Source organism: Elephantulus edwardii, unplaced genomic scaffold (assembly GCF_000299155.1).
Source record: "Elephantulus edwardii isolate Elephantulus edwardi_28Jun2011 unplaced genomic scaffold, EleEdw1.0 scaffold00042, whole genome shotgun sequence".
NCBI lineage: Eukaryota > Metazoa > Chordata > Mammalia > Macroscelidea > Macroscelididae > Elephantulus > Elephantulus edwardii.
Genome location: NW_006399792.1, coordinates 90,340 through 110,351, shown reverse-complemented (window position 1 = coordinate 110,351; position 20,012 = coordinate 90,340). Strand labels below are relative to the sequence as shown.

The window sequence follows — 20,012 nt, the reverse complement described above, 5'->3', positions numbered from 1 at the left end:
CAAGGCTTAATTCTTGCCCTCTCAATATGTGTGGAAAGAATAACCAACAAAAAATGAAAGGAACCATCCCAAATGTAACCGAATGTGGGAGAAGGCCTCTGGAGGCTAAGCAAGTCCACAGAGTTAGTTTCTAAATGAGAGACAGATTTCCTGAATGCCCATGCCTTCAACTCTTACTTGTATTTAACTAATTCACATCATCTTACAAAGCGTTTCCTCTTTTCTTTCTGCACTTCGGTAAATCGAGGCAGAAGTGGCTAGCAGTTAAGGGGAAATGCAAGCACCTTCTAGGCAGACCGGCAACTAACTGTTCCATGAGCCCTTTCCCCGCAGGCGAGCGGGTCAGCGACTCCCTTCCTTCCCAAACCCTTCCACCCGAATGGAATGCAGGCGCCCGCGCCCGGGATCAGGATCCACTTGGAACCGGGACCCGGGCGCCGCTCGCCCAGTGCGCCGGCTGCGGGGGCGGCTTCCTCGCGCCTCCCCCCGCCGCGCGCCTCGGCCGCTGGGCGAGGCCAGGCAAGGCGAAGGAGAGGCGGGACGAGGGGGCGGGCGAGGGCCGCGGGAATGCGGGGCGGTCGGGGGCGGGGAGCAGGAGGCGGCGGGCCCCGGGAAGAAAAGAACATGGCTCCTGTGGCTGGCAGCGCCGAGAGCGGCGCAGCGCAAAGGCGCGCCGGGCGCCAGTGAGCGCGATGGTCAACTCGAGGCGCGTGCAGCCGCAGCTGCCCGGGGACGCCAAGCGGCCGTCAGCGCCGCGAACGGCGGGCCCGGGCCGGCTGATGGCGGGCAGTTCGGCAGTGGGCGCCGGCCTCGCCACCCCTGGCGGCCTCCGCGAGCAGAGGGGCCTGGAGATCGAGATGGAGCGCATCCGGCAGGCAGCAGCGCGGGACCCCCCGGCTGGAGCCTCGGCCTCCCCGTCTCCTCCACTCTCATCATGTTCCAGGCAAGCGTGGAGCCGGGACAACCCGGGCTTCGAGGCTGAGGAAGACGACGATGAGGAGGAAGAGGAGGTGGAAGGAGAAGAAGGGGGAATGGTGGTGGAGATGGATGTGGAGTGGCGCCCGGGCGGCCGGAGGTCTGTCACCTCCTCGGCTGTAAGCTCTGCAGGCGCCGGGGGCCGGGCGCTGGGGGGCTACCACGGCGGAGGCCATCCGAGTGGGAGGCGGCACCGGCGAGAGGACCAGGGGCCGTCGTGTCCCAGCCCCGATGGCGGCGGGGACCCGCTGCATCGCCGCCTCCCCATGGACGGGCAGCCGCCCCGAGTGGCCTGGTCCAAGAGGCTGGCTCGAGGGCTGCGAGGTAAGAGCGCGACCCTCAGCAGCTGATGCGCAAACCAGAACTGCCTTCGCCCACTCAGGGCAGCTTTCCGGGGACTCCGCCTCGCATCCCTCTTCTATGTTTGAAGTGTATTCCCCACCTCTGCTGATTATGCTCTGTTTCCGGAACCCACTGCAGAAACCACTGTGCAAACTTTTATGTGAGCATATTCCTGAATGCTTTATTTTTGTAAGGATGTGGAAGCAGTATTCGAATGAAAGGGTGCATCTAGGAATTTATTTTTTTTTCCTTACTGGGAGAACTATCACTTGTAGTATAATCAATGATGGTTCCGGCCAGATATTTGTAAATGCTCCCGAGCTAAAATGAAAATTCTGTGCTGATGTCCTTGATCTTCCATTGACCTTGCATAATTGCTCCCTCATCCCCGGAAAGGGTTAACAGGACAGCGTTTCCCTAGTTATGGGAGGAGTGTTTACAGTCTTGTTTTGGTGATGTTTTGTTGAGGCTGTTTTGAGGAGGGGGCGATTGACATCACTTAAGAATAAGATCTCAGTAAAGATATTTGGCCCAATCTAATTTTAGGCATTTTTCGAAAACAATTGCAAACAAAATATTATGTTGTTAAGTAGGAAACTTAGAAGTGTACTTTTAAATAGCTAAGTTAACGTTCTTTGAAATTTCACCAAAATAGTGAAGTCACCAATTACCAGCTGGTAACTGCAGACTTCAGTGCACCAAACTCCCAAAGGCAGGAGAGCTGTTTTCAAATTGGCCTTTTAGGAGGACACAAGTTTTCCAAGAAGGAAACCTGATTTTGCAAAGTTTTATCAGAGGCATCGTTGGGAAAGTTGCTTTTGCTCTTACCATGTTGTTTTCATCTGTACTTATAGGAATTTCTGTTTTCAGTTCTTTTGAAATTTGCCCTTCCCTTACTGTTACTTTTGAAAATCTGGTACACAAAACTACTTAGGTAGTCTTACTGAGGTGGTTATAGCAACATGATTCAAACCAGGTCAGGCCACACACTAATAGCAGTTCTGTTATTCTTACTGTGCGACCTTGAGAAAGTTGTTTACCCCCTCTGAGCCCCTTTATCTGCATCTGTTTAAAAGATGCCTTTGTTATATTCTGTAGACAAAATTCGTGTGTCACTTCACCAAGCCTAGCTGAAAGGAGGCCAGGAAATGTAACTTACCCATGTGTCCAGGAGCTAGCTGTCTCTGCCATATTAGTGTTAGAATCCCAATGACATACTAGATCTACTCTAATTTTTTCCTAAAATGATTGTCTTGCCTTTGAAATAGATATGCTGTTGATACTTGAACACTGACAACTGCTTTGTTATCCCTACCTCATAATAAGCACAATGTTGTTTTATGTGCTGTCCAGTTAGAAGTGACTCACAGCTGTCCCTCCAGCTGGCAGTGAGTTTTCAAGAGGTGGTAACAAACAGGGAAAGAGATTCCCCTTCTTTGGCCTGTAGGGCAGCTGGTGGATTTGAACTGAATGCCTCTGGGTTGACAGTATATAACTCCTTACACATTAGGCCACCAGCACTCCCAGCTAAGCACAAAGGAGACTCAAATGTTAGCTGCTTGCAGGAATTACCTCATGACATAGATATATTCACCATCTTATTTTGGTGTATCTTCTTTAACAGGGAGCTCTGGCTGCCTAGTAATCAGAAGCTGCACTGCAGTCCACCAGCTGCTCTTAGGGAGAAAGATGGGCAGTCTCCTCAGGAACTGTTAGTGGCCTCTGAAAACCTATTGGAGGGTCAGCTGTGAATTGGCAGCACACAACAACAGCTTCTTTAGCTTGCATTCTCCCTATTTCCTTTGGCTCTTGAGATAGGAGCAGGTTGACTTTTAAAACTTACTGAGACTTGGAAAAGATCTGTGTTCTTGTGGGTCAGGTGGAGTGGCCCTCGTGCAAAGTGCTGGTAACCAGTTCACTACGAAAGCACTTGTAAGAGTGAATATATAATGATGGGGATTAGCATAGCCTATCTTGAGGATTCAAAATTCAATCTTATTTAACATCTTATCCTGGGTTAGATATTCTCATCTTTGGGAGGGAGGCTGATTTTACCCTCCCTGGGGACACTGAACCATGCCTAGAGAAATTTTTTGGTTGTCATAACTGGGCAAGGATTGCTCCTGACATCTACTGGGTAGCGGCCAGAGACACTGCTAAATAGAGTACAGTGCACAAGACTATAAGCCCTGCTATAAGCATTATCCAACCCAAAATGTCAGTAGTGCTGAACTGGAGAAATCCTGCCCTCTGTGGTTAAATTGAATAAGAAATAGTAGATTACTTAACACTAACTGTTTGGTGAGCACTTCACTAAACTGTGCACTCAAGTCATTTGCCACCACAAACCTATGAGAGAACTTTTCTCAATATTCTATTGCCGAGGGAACTAAATCTTCTACAAGTGATTTGTTCAAGATCACAAGTATTAAGCATTGTGTGCCGAATTTAAATCCAGGCATTTTGAACCCTAGGCAATGTACTACTCACTAGACTAATATACCTGTAGTGCCCAAGCCAAACTTCTGGTAGCAATGTTCTGTATTTTCTTAGTTTCTAAACATTTATTAATTAGGATATACAGGACAAATTACACCGATATAATCTATGTATCCAAAGCTCTACTACAGGAACTGAGAGAGCCTACTTTTCCCTTTATTTAAATTTGTGCCTCATTTTATTACTTCTCCTTTCAGTGACACTGGTGGCCTGGTAGTAAGGGGCTACACTGGCAGCCTGAAGGCACACAGTTTAAATCCACTGCTGCTCGCACTGCTGTGGGAGAAGGATAGACCGTCTCCTCCCATGTAACTTACTGTCTCTGAAAACCTGCTGGAGGGCCTGCTATGAGTTGGTGGGCAGTACGTAACAAGAGACTTTTAAACAAGGAAGAATTTTCCTCATTGGAGTTCATGGCAAAGTTATGGTAGTGTTAAAATTCATGCTGTGTGCAAACATTTAGGGAGACTCTTTTGTTCTAGCTACTGGGGATATCAAACCAGTGGCTGTTGATTCTGACTTAATGGCAACCCTGTGTGTGTCAGAGTCCAACTATTTTCAATAGCTAATTTTATAAATAAAGATCACCAGGTCTCTTCCTCTGTGCCTCTGGGTGGGTGCTAACCTCTGATCTTTTAGTTGATGGTGAAGCACTTTGACACTTTGCACCACCCAGGGACACAACTAAACAGAAATACAGAACTTCAACAACTCAAGTTCAGGTGCTAAATAATTGCAGTGTCAGGTTGCAGGTACAAGAGCACCTTAAAGAGGAGAAGGCCTGGGGACTCATGATCTAAGTATCTGAAAGTAACGTTAGTAAGAATGTAGAGGATAGGGTGAAATGGGGGATGGTGGTTGCTAGGAGACTGGGTAGCTAGCACTAGGGTGTGGAGACTTTTTGCAAGGTAGTGTGAACTGGGATGGAAGGGGACTGGATTAGAAGAGGAAAGGCCATCAGAATTGGGGAACCAAACGGATATGAGCAAGAAAGGGAGGGCCTACTCAAAGATTAACTCCAAATTCCTGCCATGGTACCATTAGCCCTAATAGGAGGAAGAGATTTCCGGAGAGAAAAAAAGAGGCTTCCTTTTTGGGCTTGTGTGAGCTCTCCGGACTATGCAGTTGGAACGAGCTGCTAGCTGGGGGTGTGTATTTAACTTGCACCTCAAGGGAGGACTGATGGAGAAGCCAAGACTTAGGAGTAAATATCTGAAGTGGCCATTGACTGATTTTTACAGAAAATGAACCAGTAGTCGTAAAAGTCATTTCTTCCACACTTTGTAGAGGTGTACTTGAAAGTTCAAGGAATATGGTATTCATCCTGCTAAACAAGACCCATATGTGTCTTAGCACAAACTATTCTTTTATGATTTAAATTCACAGACGTTTCAGTACAGCTCTTTATGATAAACTGAAAGACTATAAGGATCTGGGTGGGTCCTTAAGCCATTCTGACGTCTCTGCTAACTGGGCTTCCAAAGCAGGGCATTTTGTAGATTTGGAGCTGTTCTGAAACAATAAGTTTCTTCCAAGCATTCCAAGTGCTTTGCTCAAGCTGTTTTTCATCCTCAGGCCAGCTCCTCAAAGACAGTGCTCTTATCCCATTTTCAAATGAGTAAATAGAGGCTCTTGTGATTTTAGCTAAATAACTCCAGCCAGTAAGTGCCTGAGCCCTCATATAAACACAGATTTGATTCTGAAACCCCCACTCTGTACCTTATTGCAATCAGTTTACCATAGTATGTAGTGTATTTTAGATGAGATAGGGATACTATGTGGCGACAGGTCCATATTGTTACTTAGCTGGGATGCTTCAGAATCTTTTGACTAGGGAGACAGTAAGGTGTGTAAAGAGGCCACGTTTGTATCTTTAGAACACCTGTTCCTTCTAGAAGAGGAAAACAATGCCAGTATGGCTCAAATTCCTAAAATTCTGGATTGGCAGTATATCAGTTCAGTTATATGAGTTGTATTTTGCAATCATCCATAAGGAGTTTTAAAGCCAGGTGATTTTTTTTCTTTTCCTTATGCATAAGTGAGATGTCTTCATCTGTCACTTATTGTAGAAATGTACTGACCTGAAGTACATGTAGTTTAAATGTTATGATATCTGGTACTGCAAAATTAGAAAGAACAGGTCAAAGTTTAGATGAGTAACAGTTAAAGATAGGTAAGAGATACATCCAGAATTATTAAACATTTTCAGTGTTTTTGTATACTGATATTTTTTTTAAAAAGTTTTATTTAAAAATTGTTGGGGTGAAATAGTTCTACTAATAGGATTTCTCCCAATTCTTTATTTGGGATATCTTGTGTTTTGGATTATCCATATGAGCATTTGCCTATATTTACAGTAAAATGTAACACTGTGCAGCAAACTATATGTCTAGATAATGTGCCTTAACTTTGGGTGCTGGCGTTAGTTAACCACCATCAGCTGTCGTGGAGTCAGTTCTAACTCATGGCAGGTGGCAGAAGAGAATTGTGCTCCAACAGCTTTCCATAGCTGACTGATTGCTTGTTGTTGTGTGTCGGGGACTTGAAATCATAGCTGGCTCTGCAGCAGGTTTTCAGAGGCAGTTAATCGCACCGGAGGAGAGACTGCCTTATTATTCTCCTACAGAGCAGCTGGTAGTCTCAAACTGCATGCCTGCAAGATGACTACAGCAGAGTTTCTTAGCACTAGACCACCATACCTCATCGCTGTTGAGTTAGAATTGACTCAGAGCTGACCCTCCCTCAGGTTTCCTGAGGGTATATGAGAGAAAATTAACTTTTTCTTTTCTTTTTTTCATTTTGAAAAAGTTTATATTTTGTATAATGGTAAATGAAATAAATACTATTCCAATTTTTAAAACACTAATGAGATAATAACATTTGAAAATTTCATTGTATTCTGTTTATTTCTGTAATATTTATTTGACAATGTGTTCTGTTGTATTGGCTTCCACCAGAGAACAAATATATGGGAATAGAAGAGAAAGGGGATTTTCTTCCAAAGCACTTATGGGTGGACTTGAAACTCCAGCCTTTTGGTTAACAGTGAGCATGTTAATCATTTGCACCACCCAGGGACCACCAGAGTTAGCTTTGTACCCTCCCTGACCCCGAAGGAACTTGAAGACCACTTATTTTCTGACTATGAGTGCTAGCATGCTGAGAAGGTACCCTCAACAAACTGGGACAAAGAAAGGAAAAGAGCAGTTGATTTTGAAAGATGCTGTTTTATTTACTTTTATTCTTTTGTTAATAGACTTGTTTGTTTGCTTGTTTTTGGGGGTTTTTTTTTTCTTAATAGACATTTTTTAAAGGAGCTGTTTTGATTTGCAGAAAGATTGGGCAGAAAATACAGAGTTCCCATATAATTCCTCGTCTTCCTGCGTACCTGTTCGTCTTTTGCTCACAGCTTGCATTTGTGTGGTATATTTGTTAAAATTGTTAAACTGCATTAATACATTATTATTAACCAAAGTCCAAAGTTTTCCTTAGGATCTACTTTTTATTTTACATATCTAGAGCCATTTGTACCCACGTTATCAACTGTCATGGGAAGTATTTGACCACAGGACAGGTATTTTTCCTATTTGTTAGTATAGCCATTTAAGGGTACCTGTATACTAAAATAAGCCTTACGTACACGTCCTGTAAGAAAATGTCAAAGTAATAAGTATTTTTGGAAGTTCTAGATTAATTTAGAAAATGTAAGTATGTAAAAAGCATATGATATAAAAACAGAAATAAGGGGACTTCTTTTCATTTGAAATGTTTCATTCAAGCACAGAATTAAATATAGCTTGGATAAAGTGGAGCTGGGTTGATTTTTTCCTATTTATAGGTCAAGTAGTGCCTTGTAAATATTAAGAGCCATGACTATTCCTTAGGACATAGTTGTTTATAAACTACAGGAAAGAGTGAAATCAGTGAACCCATGAGTCGGGCAACATTAGCAATCCTGATGCTGAGAGACCAGCACGCTCAGCTTTTGTGTAGATTTGAGACCTGGCCTCCAAAAGAAATATACCCAAATAAATGGTGTGGTTGTATCCAGAGCTACTGAGCTTAATCTTTGGCTGCCTCTGTGTTATTCTGAGTTGTAATTTTCCATGTCATCTAAATTTGTAATAATTCTTTAATATGGTAGAATTTCAGTGAACAAACATTCTGCTTGCTGCATTTCTTCTGAATGAGTAATTCCCTGACAACTACCAGATCTTGGCAGCTACAGACCTGGTCATAAGTTATGTTCCACTTTCAGTGTGGTGAAACCTATGATGCGTAACACAGTGTCTTTGAATTCAGATGCTGATTTTCCTAAAGGAAAATTAGGAGGGAAAAGGAAAGGAAATATTCCAATTTAGGAGTAAGACTAATATGTTGTAACAAAGCTTTTAAAATAGGGAAACGCTGGTGATGAGATCATTTCTTCAAAGCAGAAGATCAAGTACTAGTTTTCTTTTTTCCCTTTGAGTAGCTTGACTAAGGGCTTGAGCGACTGTTATTAATGAAGTTTTTAAAAAACCCTAAAAAAAACCTACTGTCATTGAGTCAACTCAGTGTGACACATAGCAGCCTGATAGAACAGAGTAGAACAGCCCCATTGGGTCCCTGGCCAGTCAGTCTTTATGGAAGCAAGCTACCTCATGGTTCTCTCACGGAAGAGCTATAGGTTTGAACCCCCATCCTTTTGATTAACAGCCCAGTGCTCGGTCTCCTCTGTCATCAGAGCTCCTTGAACACATTACCTTGGCAGCTTGGCATCTGCATGTAAATGCAGGCAGGTGCCAGGTTGGTTTCCATTACAAGCCTACCTCACTGAAAGGTTTGAGAATTTTTTTAAGTGTTCTTTTGAAAGGGCTCTTCAAGTAACCAACACGTGACTTTAGCTCACTCACTGTTCATTAACAGGGGTTTGGACAGCCACCACGTCTGTCTGCTGGCTGAGGCCAAACACTGTGGTAACTGGCTCTCTGCAGCAAGCACACGGAGGGTTATGTCATTCTCTTTTAGCTAGCCCAACACTTTTTCCATCTGCTAAAATATAGAACATGGCTGCTGACTCTTTTTTTTTTCTCTCCAAACAGAGAAAGAGAAGTAGGAGGAGTAATTTCTTTTTCTTTAAAGTGTGTACATTAATTGGCTTCTCAAAAATCTGTTTTGCTAAGCACACAGCTAGGCCTCAATTTACTCAGTTTCTTGATGCCATTAAAGATAGGTACCAAACAGAGCTTTTATGCCACTACATTAGAAGATTCCTAGAGCTTTTGCGGTTGAAATGACCTTCTGTCCAGCACTTCTTTTTCATCCAGGGCAAACCAAAGTTATCACATCATGTTCTTAATTAAGTTTCCAAGGAGTCCCCTGTCATTGCTGTGGAATCAGAACAGACTCCTAGCTGGCCCACCAGCAGATTTTCAGAGGCTGTAAGCAGCGAGGGACGAGATTGCCCATCTTTCTCTTACAGAGCAGCTACTGGGTTCAAAGTACTTGCCTTTGGACTGGCTGCAAAACACCTTACGCTCTAGGACACCAAAGCTCCCTTAACTAGGTTTAGTAACCACACAATTACCAGGTTGTGTTATCTCTCTCAAGTAGGAGGAACTGATGTATTATGCACCCACCCATTTTTCAGGCTGTATTCATTTCTTGTTCTCTTTCTAAATTTTTACTAAGATGTTTGTGAATGGAGTTAGGAGTTTAGAAAATGATCGGATCTTTGCCTTGTGTTTTACACATGTAGGGGAGAGAAGAGCTGATAGTATTCTAAAATAAGAGGTTTCTCTTCAGACCGTAGAAAGCTCTTGCCTTTTACAAAAATAAGAGGTAAAAAACAAGTCGATTCCAACTCATGGTGACCCTGTGTGTGTCAGAGTAGAATGAGACCCCCACAAGGTTTTCAGTAACTTATCTTTCAGTAGATCCCTGTGTTTCTTCCAAGGTGCCTCTTGGTGAACATGACTCCCTGATTTTTTGGTTAACAGCCACATTAACCAGTCAGAACCAACTTGCCAACTGTTTAAGTAAAAAGTATTCCAAGTAAAGCAGTTTCTCAGTTGCATTAGAGTGTACTAAAAATATTTTTTTATTATAAGATTGTATTTTTATGTTTTATCCCTTTTGCAGTTTGTGAGATTTTTAACATAAAATAATTTTTCTTCCATTATTATTTCAAAGGTCTCTGGGGAACAAGACTCATGGAGGAAAACAACACTAGCCGAGAGAAATACCTTAAAAGTGTTTTACGGGAACTGGTCACATACCTCCTTTTTCTCGTAATCGTGTGTATCTGTAAGTAGAATATTTCCTTGCATTGATGGAATAATTTTGAAAATATTTGTTCTTTCAAAATTTAATTAAAAGGAAATGTATACGCACCAGAAGATTCGTTCAAAAGTCTTCTCAGCTTCATTTTCAGTTCCAACTGAGAATTTGGAAAATTCTTCTTTATACTCATGTAAATATTTATGAAAATTCAACATCGTAGCCAATACACTATCTATTGTGTACTGTATACATACATTCTCAGGGAAATCTGTGCAGTAACTCTCCAGACAGCAAAAATCCAAGTGAAACAATTTTTGCTATAGATTTCTTAACCATAAATCTCTAAGTCATTACTGTCAAGTTGGAACTGACTTGTAGCTGACACCCCTTCATTGGGTTTCCAAGGCTATAAATCACATATCTGGAAACTGCCCATCTTTCTCTGTGCAACCCCTGTTGGAATCGAACTGCCAGGAAGGAACAACTTTTGGAGTTAGGAGCACAATTCCCTACGTACAGGGCACCTAACTATCAAGAGTGTCCTGGGAAGCTCTGGTGGCCTAGTACTAGAGAGTTGCACTACAACCCAAAGGCAGGCCATTCAAATCCATCAGCAGCTCTTCAGAAGAAAGATGGGCAGTCTTCTCCTGTACAGTTTATGGACTCTGCAAACCCAGTGGGGGATTGGTTCGGACTTGACAGAAATGACTTGTTAAGGGAACACTGGTCTTGTAGAGTTGCACTGCTGACACAAAGGTGGCACCTCTCTAGTAGTTTCATCCCACCAGGGAATCCTCAGCAGAAAGGTGGGCAGTTGCTTCCTGTGCAGTTTACAGCCTCCAACAATCTGCTGTGTGTGGGTTCAGACTCAACAATAAAGAGTTTCAGAGGTTCTTTTAATGATTGTCTTAAGGAGTCCTGGTGGTGTGATGGTTAAGTGTTCATCTGCTAACTGAAAGGTGAGTGGTTTGAGCCTACCAGGCTTTTCCCGGAAACCTGTGAGCCAGTTCTGCTTTGTCTTGGAATGTGCCTGTGGATCTGAACAGGATCACTGTGAGTGAATTGACTCATCAGCAACAAGAGTTGTTGTTTGATTTAATACTGTATTAGCAAAGTTCATAGAGTTTCCAGAGGTATGTTGTTTAGGAAGTGGATGCCATTCTTGCTTTCATGTATTAACATAAAACCTACAATAGTATTGTTTTCAGCAAAATTTCTTTTTTCAGCTTTTGTGTTTGGGAAATACAAATCATGCCACCTAATATTTCTTTCATTAAAATATGTATTTAAACGTCCCTCTTTTTTGTATTTCAGTATATTGTGTCAATGCCTTCATTCCAATTTATAATTTCTTCCAAATCCTCAGTAATAGGTTTTTATTATATGCTAGATTCATCAGATAGATCTTCTGTAATATTATGTCTGCTGCCTTTTCTTTTTTCACCTAACTCACACCAAAGAAACTTCATTGTTATTTGTAAGAATTGTTATTAGATACTGTCGAGTCAGCTCATAGTGACCCTGTGGCCAAGAAAACAAAGCATTGGCTGCTCCTGAGCCATCCTGTGCCTCCACTGTTGTCCTTGACCCCATTGAGCTTCTGTGTCACTTTGCATCATTTAGGCTTTTCCTTTTTCCCCCCCTGAGCCTCTGCTTTACCAAACATGCCTGTCTTCAAGGACTGGCCCATTCTAATAGCATGACCAGAATATGTGAGATGAAGTCTCACCATCCGCCTTTCTAGATTCTAGCTGGTGGGGTTTCTTTAATATAAGAGTAACCCATAATATATGTTTTGGTGAGCTCATTGGAAGCAGGAATGCCATCCACTTCCTAAACAAAATGCCTCTGGAAACTATGAATAAAGGACAATAGTTATAGGAAGGCTTCAGGCCTTTTGTTCATAGAGTCACTATGAGTCGTGCTCGACTCGATGGCAATTAACAGCAACAACATTGGTGGTCAGTTCAAGACAAATTCAAGTTTTCAAATAATAATAAATTCTAAAATTTTGAGGAAGTAAAGAAAATGGAAAAGATCCAGTGGTGATCTGGAAAGATAGGATAATGGTGGGTGTAGTTCAATGGCGATTGATTTTATAAAACATAGTGAATGGGCATGATTGTATGAAATAAAAATGTGAGTGAAGGATAGTGTGGAAACACAATGTATATGAACTTTATAAGCAAACCAATTTAAAATAAAATTTTTTAAAGAATAAATTCTAAATTTTAGACAAAATAGTTGTTATTTTTAGGTGCCGTTGAGTCAAGTCTGACTCAGAGCAACCCTATGAACAGCTGGCCTGAACCCTCCTCTATCCTGTGCCAGCCTCATCATCTCTGACACACTAGAGCCCATTGCTGCAGCCACCAAGTCATTTCATTTCACTGATGATCTTCTTCTCCTTCCCTGATCCTCCATCTCTCCTAGCATGATGTCCCTTTCTAAGGAATAGCCTCTCCTAGGTCCATGTCCAAAGTATGAAAGACGAAGTTTCACTGTTTTTGCCTGCAATAGCACTCTGGCTACATCCTTTCCAAGATATATCTGCTTGTTCTTTTGGCAGTCCATGAGATATTGACTACTCTTCTCCAGCACCACAACTGAAAGGCCTCAGTTCTCTGGTCATCCTTATTCATTGTCCAGCTCTCTGACACATAGCAGGTGGTTGAGAAGACCATGGCCTGAATCAGGTGGACCTTAGTCTTCAAACTGACATCATTGCTCTTTAGCATTTTGGAGAGTTCCCTGACAGCAGACTTGCCCAATGCAATAATACGTCTCCTGATTTCTTGACTACTTGTAACAAGTGTGTTGATCATGGATCTAAGCAAAATTAAATAATTAATAGCTTCAGTCCCTTCTCCATCATGATGTTGACTGTTGGTCCTGTGATGAGGACCTTTGTTTTCTTGATATTGAGTTGTAAACGTAATTCCTGTACTATTTTGTCCTCTCTGTTGAGTAGTTGGGTGCTGTTGAGTTGAAACGGACTCAAAGCTGACTCTCTAGCAGACTTTCAGAAGCTTTAAATCACAAGGGAGTAGATTGTTCATCTTTTTTCTGAGGAGGAGCTGGTGGAATCGAACCAGGCATGTTTGAGTTGGCAGCGTACCTCCTTACTACTGATTTTAAGTGTTAAAACTAACATGGGGTGGGGGGAACACTCAATACTGGTAAAGAAAGCAAGTTCCTGATGGGCACTGAGATACACCCAGTGTGAGGATGCAGCCTTTATCATTGCTTTTTTTTTTCTATAATTATATTTTATTAATTTTCATAAACATTTACAGAGATTTTGGGTTTCCATTCATTCATTGTTGCACTATTCTCTCTACCCTCCTCCCAGTTTGTTCTTGTCCAAATGCCACAGTGCTTGTCAAAGCCAGTTCTGATTAATCTTCTTTGTCAGTGTGTCCTTTGCCATTCCCTATCACTCCTCCCTGAGAGAGATTTCACCCTGAGTCATAAGGAAAAGGGGATGGCGTATTCTCTTAGCTACTTCCTGCTGAAAAGGGACGCTGTGGGTTTCAGGGTGAAGATCTTCTCTCACTACTCTAAAGGGCCCCTTTGGCAGTAGGAAACACATAGACTATTATGGAGATTGATTTTGGAATTTAGATGCACTCTTATTGATTGTGCTTGGCCGTACATGTTCATATCCTTGAAGATGTATCATGGGGGTGTTGTAACCTAGAAGACACAAATTTGACTAACAAGTTATAAGTACATGAGTCAAAAATTATGGAAAAGTAAAAGAAAAGATTCTTTCATTGTTTTACAAACCCTCCTCCATGTCCCCTCCACCATGTAGCCCTCGCTCTAGTCTCCTGTGATGACAGAAATACCCAGTTATATCTCTCTTTTAAACAGTTCTCTCCCTCCTCTGTTTCAGTGCAGTATACATTATTGGACCCATCTTACTCAGTCTCTCCTCAACCCCAAGGACAGTCCCATTCTACAACAGTGGCATCATGTAATATTTGTCCTTTTGTGACTGGGATATTTCACTCAGCATAATGTTCTCCAGAGTCAACCATTTTGAATAATATTGTATGAGTTCCTTGTTTTTAAATGCAGCATAGTATTCCATTGTGCGAATATACCACAGCTTCTCTAGCCATTCATTTGTTGATGGGCACTTAGGTTGTTTCCAACTCCTTGCTATTGTGAACAAAGCTGCAATAAACATGGGTGTGCATATATCTGCTTGGCTGTCAGCTATGGTCTCTTCAGGGTATATTCCCAGTAGTGGAATTGCTGGGTCAAATGGTATCTCTATTTGCAACTTTTTGAGAAAGCGCCATACTGCTTTCCACAGGGGTTGCACCAGTTTACACTCCCACCAACAGTGAATCAGGGTTCCAGTTTCTCCACAACCTCGCCAGCATTTGTTGCTTGCTGTTCTGTTAAATTTTGCTATTTTGACTGGGGTGAAATGATATCTCATAGTTGTTTTATATCATTGCTTTTTAAGAAGAATTTTCTCTTTGCTTCCTGTATATGAGGGACCTCTGGTGTCTGTAGGGAGTTGCATTGCTAACCAAAGGTGGTGCCTCTCTGGTGATTCCCATCCACCGGGGCTCCGAGGGCGAAAGATGGGCAGTCAACTCTCATGTGGTTTATGGCCTCTGAAAACCCATGGAAGGGTCAACTATGAGCTCTGACATGACAGCAATGAGTAGCAGTATGTGATAGATAACATCCCAGCGTCTTTAGATGCATTATTGCTAATCTAAATATTTTAAAATAACTATTTATGTATAAGGAAACTAAGGCTGAGAGGTTAAGTAACTTACCCAGGTTTATTCAGCTTGTAAATGATAGGGCTTAAAACCACTTGAGCCCAGGTCTTTGTGATGCAAAGTATCTATTCTTTTCCTATATTTTCAAGCTTCCTTCCAGACCCCCAGTTGTTTCATATATGTGTTTACAACTTGGAAGGGCAGAAGGTTAGTTATATTACCTCAGAGTACTGAATTTGTTGTTCTTGGTCATTTGACCAAATATTGCTGGCAATATTTTTAATTAGTGTTTAAAATGATAGTTTCTGGGCAATGGTGAAATGAATCAGTAGCAGTCAGACTTTGCTAGGAGTAAAATCATGCCTCATTATCCCCAGTTTCTTTTTAAAGGAACAGCTGATCTATCAACAGCTGCTAGATCAGAGGAATGGTGGAGTTGCTCAGACAGGCATTTGGAAAAATCGCTCCTTTTATCCTGCCCAAGCAGGGTGATTACATACTTAAGTGAGCTCAGCCCAATGAACTTTCATTCATGGCCTGATGTTCTTGGATCAGTCTTGTTTGATTTATTAATTCACTGAGATAAGGACTTATCTTGGAGAAAGTACAGCTAGAATGTGCCTTAGGAGACAGGATAACAAGGCTTCATCTCACACACGTGGGCATGTTATCATAAGAGACCTATTCCTAAAGAAGGACTTCACACTTAGAGAGGGTGATTGAAAAAGAAGAAGCCCCTTAATATAATGGAATTGTGCGACACAGTGACTGCAACATTGGGCTCAGACTTGATCGTGAGGATGGGGTGGGACCAGGCAGTGTTTCATTCTGTTATAAATAGGATCTCTATGAGTCAAAACTTGACTTGACTGCAACAGCAGATAAAGACATTGATAATGCCAGCTTTACCAATAATAAAAAGCTGAGAGAATTAGCAGATGTGAATCGAGATGTAAGATAATTTCAAAGACTGAAATGGTATTTCCAGAGCTATAAATCACACAGGAGTTTGTCATATTTTTTTTCCTCAAAGCCCCTGATGGAATCGAACTGGCTGAGAAGCATGGCCTTTCGGCTAGTAGCCTGTAGGGAGCTGTGCCACCAGAGCTCCACATGATCCAGTTGTTTTAAGGTGCCATTGAGTTGACTGCAAACACATACCATAGCCATGGTCTTTCCCATCACTTGCTGTGCATCTGAGAGCTGGACAATGCATAGGAATGACAGAAGAATTGAGGCCAGGGAGCTCGGTGGCCAAGAGGCAAGAAGCTGTGCTGCAGTCCTAAAGGAATGTGGTTCGAATCCACCATATGCTCCAGATGCTCCTCTGAAGAAGGAGGGGCAACCTTCTCCTGTGCCAGTCAGACCCAGTTTGATGGTACACAACAAGAAAAAAAAAAGAATTGATGCCTTTGAACTATGGTGTTGGAGAAGAAAACTGAACATCCCATGGACTGCCAAAAGAACAAACAAATATATCTTGGAGAGGGTGCAGCCAGAGTGCTCTTTGGAAGCAACGATGATGAAGCTTTACCCCACATACTTTGGGCATGTTGCTGGTAGACGCTGTTTCTTGGAGAGAGGGACATGATGCTGGGGAAGGGAAAGGGTTGGCAGAGGAGAGGAAGACCCTCGACCAGGTGGATTGGCACGGTGACTGCCGCAGTAAAGTCTAGTGTGTCAAGAAATGTGAAGATGGCGCAGGGTAGGATGGGGTTCAGATCTGTTGTTAATAGGGTCACTGTGAGTTGTCCTTGACTCACCGGTACCTAACAACAGCAGCATTCACTAGCATTTCTGTCATAAATACATATTTTTAAAGTGTTACTTTTGAAATCTTGAGACATATCTTTTTAAATAAGTAGCAGAAATTTTCAGAAAATTAAGAAAGGGAAGTAACAGAAGATGGATGTTGTTGATATACTTTTGGCAATTGTTAGCTTAAAGAACCTCTTTTAGATTTCTTTTGGGAGCGCGAATGAAAAAGAACATTGAAAAGCGAAAACAAACTATTACCATCAAGTTGATTCTGACTCTTGACGGTCTTTTGTGTTATAGAGTGGAAATAGGCTCCTTGAGGATTTTTTGGTGGCTGTGATCTTTCAGGATGCTCAGGTGGCCTATTTCATAGGGAGTTGCCCTGTTACAATGCCTGCTTCACAAGGAGTCTTGGTGGCACAGTGGTTCAGTTCTTGGCTGCTAACCAGAAAGTTGACAGTTCAAGTTTGCTAGCTGCTGTGTGTAGAAAGATGAGTTAGTCTCTTTCTTTAAAGATTTCAGCTTTGGAAGCCATATACATGGAGCAATTCTGCTCTGCCCTGAGGTTTTGCTATGAACTAGAATAGAATAGATGTCAAGGAAAAGTTTTGGCTTGGAAAGAAGGTCACCAAGTAAGTTGAAGTTGACAGTTTCAATCTCTTCTCCATCTATCTTGATGTTACCTATTAGTGCGTTGGTGAGAATCTTTTCTTGACATTGAGATGCAGCCCATAGTGATGGCTATGTTCCTTGATATTCAGCAAATACTGCAAATCCTCTTCACTTTCAGCAAGCAAGGTTGTGTCATCTGTATAAAGCAGGTTATTGATGAGTCTCCCTCCAGTCCTGATGCCACATTCTTCTTCATAGAGGCTGGCTTCTCAAATAATTTGCTCAGCATACAGAATAAATAGGTATTGAGAGAGAGTACAACCCTGATTCACTCCCTTCCTAATTTTAAATCATGCAGTGTTCCTCTACTCTGATCACACAACAGCCTCCTGATCCAGGTATAGGTTTCATATGAGCACAATCAAGTGCTCTGGGATTCCCATTTTTCTCAGTCAGCCACAACCTGTTATGATCCATACAGTCAAATATGCCTCTGCCTTGTCAATAAAGCACAAATAGATAGTTTTCTGGTATTCTTTACTTTCAGCCAGAATCCGTCTGACATCAGCAATGATATCCTTGGTGCCATGGCCTCTTCTAAACCCTGCTTGAACTTATAGCAGTTCTCTGTCTATGTACTGGTCTAGCCACTTTTGAATGATCATCAGCAGTATTTTGGTGGCATGTGTTAAGAATGAATGATATTGTTTGATAGTTTCTACATTCAGTTGGATCACCTTTCTTGGGAATGGGAACAAATATGGACCTCTTCTAAACTACTGGTCAGTCAGTTGCCCTCCAAATTTCCGGGCATAGCCTGATGAGCACATTCAAGGCTGCATCTGTTCATTGAAACAAGTCAATTGGTATCCCATCGATCCCTGGGGCCTTATTTTTTTGCCAATGCCTTCAATGCAGCTTCCACTTCCTCCTTCATTACCATTGGCTTCTGTTCATATGGTACTTCCTGAAATTTTTCAGTGTCAATCAGTTCTTTCTGTTGACAGTGATTCTGTATATTCCCCATCTTTTTTTTTTTTTTTTATGCTTTCTGGTTCATTCAATAGATTGCCCATTTTCTGCTGTGGAGCAGCTGGTAGATTCAAGGCATATATTTTTGGACTGGCAATTCACTGTCTTATGACTAAGCCACCAGAACTCTCCTCTAGACCACTGTTGTACATGCCGTGGTGTCAAGTACAACTCATATCAACTCTATAAACAGATCTGAACCCTGCTCTGTCCTGTGTCATCTTCATCATCTCTAACATACTTGAGCCCACTGCTATTGCCACTGTGTCAGTCCATCTTGTTGAGGGTCATCCTCTCTTTCACTGACCCTCCCCACCTTTCCAAACATCATCTCCCCCTCTGAGGAATAACCCCTCCGAAGGACATACTCAAAGTGTGTGGGATGATGCTCTACCACCCTTGCCTCTAAGGAGTCCTCTGGCTGCATTTCTCCAGGACATTTCTGGGGGTTTTTGTGGGTGTTTTTTTTTTCAGGTCACGGGATATTCAGATACTTCAGCACCACAACTCAAAGTCATCAGTTAATCTTCTATCTTTATTCATTGTCAAGCTTTCAGATGCATAGCAGATGATTGAAAAGAACATGGCTTCAGTCAGGTGCACCCTGGTCCTTAAGCTGACACCATTGCTCTTCAGGGTATTTTGGTGAGGTCCCTGACTATAGACTTTCCCAGTACATCTCCTGATCTCCTCACTGCTAGTACCAAGGTTGTCGGTTGTGGATCCAAGTAAATGGAATCTTTGACCACTTAAGTCTTTTCTCCATCTATCATATTGCTTACTGGTCCAGTGGTGAAGATATTTGTCTTCCTGATGATGAGATACAGTCCATATTGAAGGCTGAGTCAGTCCTTGATCCTCTGCAGTAAGTACTTTATGTCCTCCTCACTTTCAGCAAGCAGGGTTGTGTCATTTGCATAATGCAGGCTGTTGATGATCCTTCCTCCAATCCTGAAGCCACATTTCTTCATAAAGTCCAACTTTTTTTTTAAATTTTTTTTTTAAGTCCAACTTTTGAATGACTTGCTCAGCATACAAATTCAGTAGGTATGGAGAAAGGATTCATTCCTGGCACACTTTCTTTATTTTAATCTATGCAGTGTTCCCTTACTCTGTTGAAATAACAGCTTCTTGGTCTAGTTATAGGTTTTGCATGAGCACAACTAAGTGTTCTGGGATTCCCATTCTTCTCGATATTAGCCGTAGCTTGTTCTGATCCATGCAGTCAAATGCTTTTGCATAGGTTCGCGGCGCGCACAATCTGCGCAAGGTGGTCTAGGGGTTGTGTGAGGCCGGCCGCTAGCGCGTCCTGCTCCTCTGCACGGTCCTGGCGGTCCCGGGCCCCTGCGCGCTGGGGTGAATGCTGCCGGGGCCGAGTAGGGGCGGGAGAGAAGATGGCACAGCCCCATTCTCGAAAGACCGCGGTCCTGGGCTGCCAATGGTGGGAAAACTGAAAATGGCCTTTCCGCTATGCTAGTTCTATGATGGGAAGTGTCACAGTGCGCTATTTCTGTTATGGATGCCTTTTTACATCTGTGACCTGGACCGCTCTGCTCTTCATTTATTTCAACTTCAGTGAAGTGACTCAGCCACTTAAGAATGTGCCCATCAAGGGGTCTGGACCCCACGGGCCATTCCCCAAAAAGTTGTATCCCCGTTTCACACGAGGTCCCAGTCGAGTGTTAGAGCCACAGTTCAAAGCAAGCAAGTTGGGCGACGTGAGAGATAATCATATCGAAGATCCAGAAAAGGGCAATTTGAAATTTTCACCTGAATTAGGTA

The 20,012-nt window shown here is 42.5% G+C and overlaps 1 protein-coding gene across 1 annotated transcript in view; it reads left to right on the top strand.

Moving 5' to 3' along the window:
• Nucleotides 1–611: 611 nt before the first annotated feature.
• Nucleotides 612–20,012, top strand: part of PKD2 (polycystic kidney disease 2 (autosomal dominant)) — a gene marked incomplete at its 3' end in the record, with an annotated part of 67,129 nt that continues 47,728 nt past the window's right edge. Inside the window, exons 1-2 of the mRNA XM_006885311.1 lie at nt 612–1,299; nt 9,991–10,104. Of these exons, the coding sequence (XP_006885373.1) occupies nt 693–1,299; nt 9,991–10,104 (721 nt within the window). The remainder of the gene's footprint in view (nt 1,300–9,990; nt 10,105–20,012) is intronic.